This window comes from Morone saxatilis, unplaced genomic scaffold (genome assembly GCF_004916995.1).
Source record: "Morone saxatilis isolate NCDOM2014 unplaced genomic scaffold, NCSU_SB_2.0 Contig4, whole genome shotgun sequence".
Taxonomy (NCBI): Eukaryota; Metazoa; Chordata; class Actinopteri; family Moronidae; genus Morone; species Morone saxatilis.
In genome coordinates this window covers 15,047,484-15,053,404 of record NW_023339984.1, presented here as the reverse complement: position 1 = coordinate 15,053,404, position 5,921 = coordinate 15,047,484, and the positions used below count along the sequence as shown (strand labels likewise).

The 5,921-nt window shown below is 41.0% G+C and overlaps 1 protein-coding gene across 1 annotated transcript in view; it reads left to right on the top strand.

Annotated features, from left to right (window-relative positions):
• The window catches only part of shroom4 (shroom family member 4), a gene marked incomplete in the record, with an annotated part of 67,154 nt that overhangs the window by 16,144 nt on the left and 45,089 nt on the right, over positions 1–5,921 (top strand). The window contains 1 exon segment of the mRNA XM_035675444.1: positions 3,381–3,532. Coding sequence (XP_035531337.1) covers positions 3,381–3,532 — 152 coding nt within the window.

Genomic DNA, 5,921 nt, shown 5'->3' with positions numbered 1-5,921 from the left:
TTTAGTCTTTTTGGTTTATTTCTGTGGGGTCTTGCATGTATTACATTGCTGGATAATTAGAGGTCATTTTATTGCGGTGTATTTGAGTTTCTTAACCATCCATGTTTTTGGGAGCTCTGTGTGTGTGTGTGTGTGTGTGAAAGGTGATCCTCATTGTAAGCAGTGTTAAACATTCCTTCACTGAAGCAATTTCTGCCTCCGGTTTGTTTTTATAATGAAAAACTCATTAGACACAAATTAACATAAACACTGTGTCAGAAGCATTCGACTCATGCCGGAGGCTCCTTTTGTGTGTGTGTGTGTGTGTGTGTGTGTGTCACAGAGCATAATCAACACTCCTCTCCGTTCAGTGTGATGTCCACGATCCCTAATCGCCCGGGGTAAAAACCTGGATGTGCGAGATCCACTGAGGCAACATGTTGTGTTTTTCTATCAGAGTCACACACACACACACACACTGACTGGGGTCGGGTAAAACTTCATAACAAGACACGTCAAACAAATATTTGAGCGAAACTGAATGAAAACGCTGAAAAAAGCCTCAAATTATTGTAAAAAATGTCAATAATAGCAGACTTGAAACCGACTTGGTGAATGAATCCTGGCGTACATGAAGCATGTGACTGAACTGTACTGAAGAGAATACATGAATCAGTCATAAAAGCCATATTTCTATTGTTTTTTCTACATTTTCTTTCCGCCGTTTGAGGGGTTTATTAATGGCCCGATGTTTAGAGAGCAAAGCTGCCGCTGGCCGACATAAAACGCGGATAACGAAACAAAGAAAAGCCATTTATAATTCTATTTTCTTCTGTAGGAAAGTCAGGATGGGTGAGAGTTATAGCACAGGGTTTCCACCACCTTCCCAAAAAAGAAGGAGCCCTAACGTCGTTTCACGGCAGTTCAACGGCGTGAACACAGTCGATTAATCCTATTAATCGGGTCGATTATCTGGCCTTTTGAGATAATCGTCTGTGACAGTGGATATATAACTGTAGTGGATGTAAACACACATTAATACGTATTTTCTTTCTTTTTTCTGAGAATTTGGTTAAATTTGTGCAACTACTGATGTTAATGAGTTTGTTACAGCATTTCTAGATAATAACTCTCAATACAAACACTGTTATAAGAAAAGGAGCAGAGGCAACATATTCGCTGCCGTCTAGTAACTGAACAGATCACAAGACGCATCGTGATCTGTCTAATTCAGCTCAGGTGGCAGTAACAGATTTATTATATAATTCATTAGTGGATAAAATAATCAGAGCAGCACAAAAACATGTGACTTTTTGCTAATTTTGAAAAATTAAGGGAAACTGCTGCATTTTAAATGATATTTTAGTTAAATATTGACAATTTTCTGGTATTTTAATGCCCGCAGGTCTGTGCTGACTACATAATATTGCACCTTGTATGTTATTTTTGTAAAACCGAACACTGGATTGTGCATTATTAAGTGTTTCAGGTGTAGACTGAAATCCCCCCCCCCCGTTTCTTTGCCACATCGTGAGCCCGTATGGAAACTAAACCGAGAGGAAAAAGGACAAATAGATCTTTTCTTAATCTCTGACAGCAGTGTCAGTTCATCAGCCAGGTCTTGAACTGGATCCCAGTCCACCTAAACTGGTTTTTACTGTTTTCCCTTCACAGAAACAGACCTTGACATCAGACGACAGCAAAACCACAAGTTGTGATAAAGCTGCCCGGTTCAAATGCGTTTGGTTTTTACATGTTTGGAGCGGTATTACAGCGGGGTTCAAATATTAACCTCTGAAGGCAGAAGTCGTGGCAGCATGAGGCCCCCAGAGAACAAGGCAGAAAGCACGAGTTAATATATGAAAGATCTCGGTTTATGTTTGAGTTGGCTCATGAGGAAAAAGTTCCACCGCCGCGAGTCTGTAAAATCCTAAAACCGTGAAATCAGACGTGTGTTTCCATGACATGCGTTCCTTTTGATTTCTGCGGCAAGCGAGTGAATGAATGAATGAATGATGGAGGGAGGGACGAGTTTGCTCTCCGTTTTTCACACTTTTTGCTGCTTTTTATATGCCCCTGAAGCGTCTTCAAACAGCATCTATACTGGGTGAAATGGCGGAAATCGACTGGGTTTGATATCTGAAAGGGAAATTCCAATTCTGCCTAGCAACTGGAGAGAAAAATTAGTCGTGACTTTGCTATTTCTTGAGTCTAAAATTTAGTCTAATCTCCTCCCCTCCCTGCTATCTGCGTGTTACTGCCTTCCCACATTTCCACCAAAGTTCCTACAGGACACTGTTTTGCTGGGACACCGTCGCTACTAAAATACAGAAAAAATACGAAATATAAAAGTAAAATATTATATATAGACTCATTATAGTGCATTAAGTTGAATATTTGGAGTATTTAGACTGCGTATATCCAGTTTTCTGCTTCATGTACATCACAGTTAATCTGCTAAATCTGTCTCCATTGTACTTTTAAATACACTTTATTAACTTAACTTAATTTATATTGAAACACCAACTTTTCCACCTCCGCCAGGCATAAAACACTTATCCCCCCTCCCATATTTTGACTTTTTATTTGAAATTTCCAGTGTTTTTTGATGCACAAATTGAAAATGTGCTTTAAAAACAGGTGGAAATGCCCTTAATGTGTCTCTAATACACATTTACACTTTTATATTTGCTGCTCCAGACGCTGAATACTGAATATATACCAGTTTATACACTGACTTTGTTGTTACTGTGTTTTTTTTTTTTTTAATATACCTTCATGAAAAATAATCACATCCACCACTAATTTTCGTACCATCATAGTTTGGCACATCTTTTTCCTGTCTTCTATCCAGGCAGTAAGTCAGTCAGTCCCCCCCCCCTGTTCATCTGTGTGTGTGTCCTCTCTTTCTTTCATCCCGTCTTCACTGCTGATGTGATTTATGGCTGAACTCAAACCTCACACCACACTGCGCCGCACACTCGTCAATGTTTCACCTCTCTGTGCGGCCGAAAAAAACCCAAAAAACCCCAAAAACCTCGCTCCGAAACATCCCAGCAATGCATTAACAACACCGGCCTTCACCACTGTGTGACCCGCAGCCAGCACTGTGGCAAACACACACAGTCTATTACAGAGGAATGTGATGGGTTTCAGTGGGATGTGTGTTTCAGGCTTGTTTTTTCGGAGATGCTCTTTGGGGGCGCCGTTGCCATGGGGACGGAGACAGTTTAACAAAAAAATGTCTCCCTCAAAAAAAAAAAACGGGTTTTAAATGAGTCGACTTGGCGCTTTCGTTTCTTAATCTGAATGCGCTTCTTGTTCGCCTTCCAGCTTTCTTCTTCTCCTTTTTTTTTTCTGTCTTCTTTTTATCTCAAGCAATTTGTGTCTTGTGTCTCCAGATCGAGGACGGAGGGAAGGCCGCCCTGTGCGAGAAGCTGAAGGTCGGCGACGAGCTCATTAACATAAACGGGTCCGCCCTCTACGGCAGCAGACAGGAAGCCCTCATCCTCATCAAGGGGTCGTACAGGATACTGAAGCTCACAGTCCGGAGGTAAACAAGCGTCGACTCCTCACGCTCACACGCTTCGCCGTTCGCCATGAGATTATCTGCACGCACACGTGTTTATCTTTCAGAAATAGTTTCATGACTTCAAAGTGAATAATTGAGTTTTTGTCTACCAGAAACGGTAAAAGGATGTGTGTCTGTCGCTCCGTCCTTTTTTTGTTCTTACCGACACGTAAGTTGTCTCGGCGTGACTAGGAGGAGGACGAGGAGGAGGTGGTGATTGTGCGTTTTCCCGGTTCAGGAATCTGCCAGCACGACATCAAGGCAGCGTTTCACAGATAGAGAATGTCTCAGAGGAAGTAACCTTTGACCTCTGAGGTGTCAAAAGGAAAGACTCACATGAGCCAGGGGAGGAGCTGAATGATCGGGAGTGTTAAATAATGATTCGGGATAGACTTTGAATCTCACAGGAAACAAGGACGTCAACAAGATTATAGATTATAAGATTAGAGCAAATGTTAGCAGCAGCGTCTTTGCGTCAGATAAACTCATTTTTTTTAAAGGTGGAACTGCTTCATTCAGTGCTTTCGCTGGTTTTTAATCAACAGGTGAGTTTGTTTTGGAGAGGAGGAGACCTCTGCAGATCACTCGTGCCTCTGGAATATCGCGCTTCTGAGAGGTAATCAGAGGCAAACAAGCTTGCCTCGCCAGACTGGGTAGGAAACGGTATGAATGTGAAACCCTCTTTTGCTCTACAATATCGACCAAAAGTGAATTAGCGACTGTAGGCTAACTGCACTGGCTCTTATTTTATCACCTCAAACGGAAGGCATACTGTTCTCCACACTGCGACTCTCTCCCAGGCTGGCGTTGGTATTTTGGCTCAGGAAGCAGAACACAATGGGAGGAATATTATTCCACTCTGTGAACTAAAAGTCAAGTTGGCGTCTTAAAGGGGGGGGGCGGACGATAGAGGTTGCCTGGTTCTGCTGATCGGAGGTCAGATTAACGAGCCAGATCAGCTCTAATGTTCAAGATATATGCTTGATCTCTATTAAACATTTCTTTCAGTTTAGCACTTCTTAGCCAACCCAGGTTCCTGTGTTTGGAATTTTCTTTAATTCTCCTTCTAATTATTGTCAGCAGATTATATATACGTTATAACCGTGCATCGGTTTTGTTATTTCTGCTTTTACCCCTTGATCATGGTCCAAAAAAAAGTTGGCCTTGATTCCCGGTTTGTTAACTCTTCCTGTTTATCATAGAAGATGTTTTAAAAAATGATTTTTCTATGCTATAATCAATTAAACTGTAGACCCCGTTTTTACGCAGGAGTTGTTGCCAACTTAGTTGGATGTAGGTAGAATTGCAGGGCTCCATGTTCAAAAAGTTCACAAGTTTTTAAGTTTAAGAAAGCTTATTGGTTATTTTTCTTCAAACTTTTTCTTGATGATTCCTTTCCCTGATTCTCAACTGGACTCAGCAGGAGGATTTAAACTGGTGTTTCGAACTCTTACTTTGCTCTTCCCCGGACCAGCTGGCGGACAGCTGTCTAGGCAGCAGCTCGCCTCAGTTCTGGCTTTTTGAAACCGGACTCAGCACCGTCCACTGCAGCGGAGGCCCCGTGCTGGGGTGTGTTCTGCTCCTTGTTTCTGCAGCGGCGCCCAAACCAATGTTCTAATGCTGTTAAGACACACACACACACATACAAGCCAGCATCTTGCCCACCACACATCCTCTCGTAAAGACGTTCAGCACAACAGACGGACGGACATGGATGGTTTAGGAATGCTTGTTAGTTATTGAGAATGCACCCAGTTAAATCCACCCCTGTGTGTGTCATGGTCTGGTATGTAGTTCATGTTAGAGTCTGAGGGTTTTCCCAACGCAGTGTGTGTGTGGGTGTGTGTGTGTGTGTGTGTGTCCATTATGTGCTCCAAATGTTAACGTAAATTTGTTCCCCTCTGGATTATTTCATTAGTTTGCACATTTTAAAAACAACAAAACAACCAAATGATTGTTTAGGTAGGAGTATTAATTTTGTGGTCTGAAGTAAAAGCCAAATTAGTCAGGAATGAATCCTTCTTAATTATAATTTAATTTACAGATTATTATTATTATTTAGTTATTTATTGTTTTAATACAACATATGTATATATAATACATATTGATCAGTCATAATTTTCCAGTTATCTGTTAGATTTTTTACAGATATGTTTTTATTTAGTAGTTTTTTGTTTACATAGGGACAATTATCTGTCCTCACATCACCATTAAACCATAATACTGTAAAAATATAATATAATTACATAATGTTTATTGTTTGGTTAATCAGTCGTTCGGTCCACAAAATTGTCAGGAAATAGTGGAAAATGCCTTTTTTAAGTTCTCCGAACTCAATTTGACTCAGTCAAACTACTTGTTTTGACCAGTC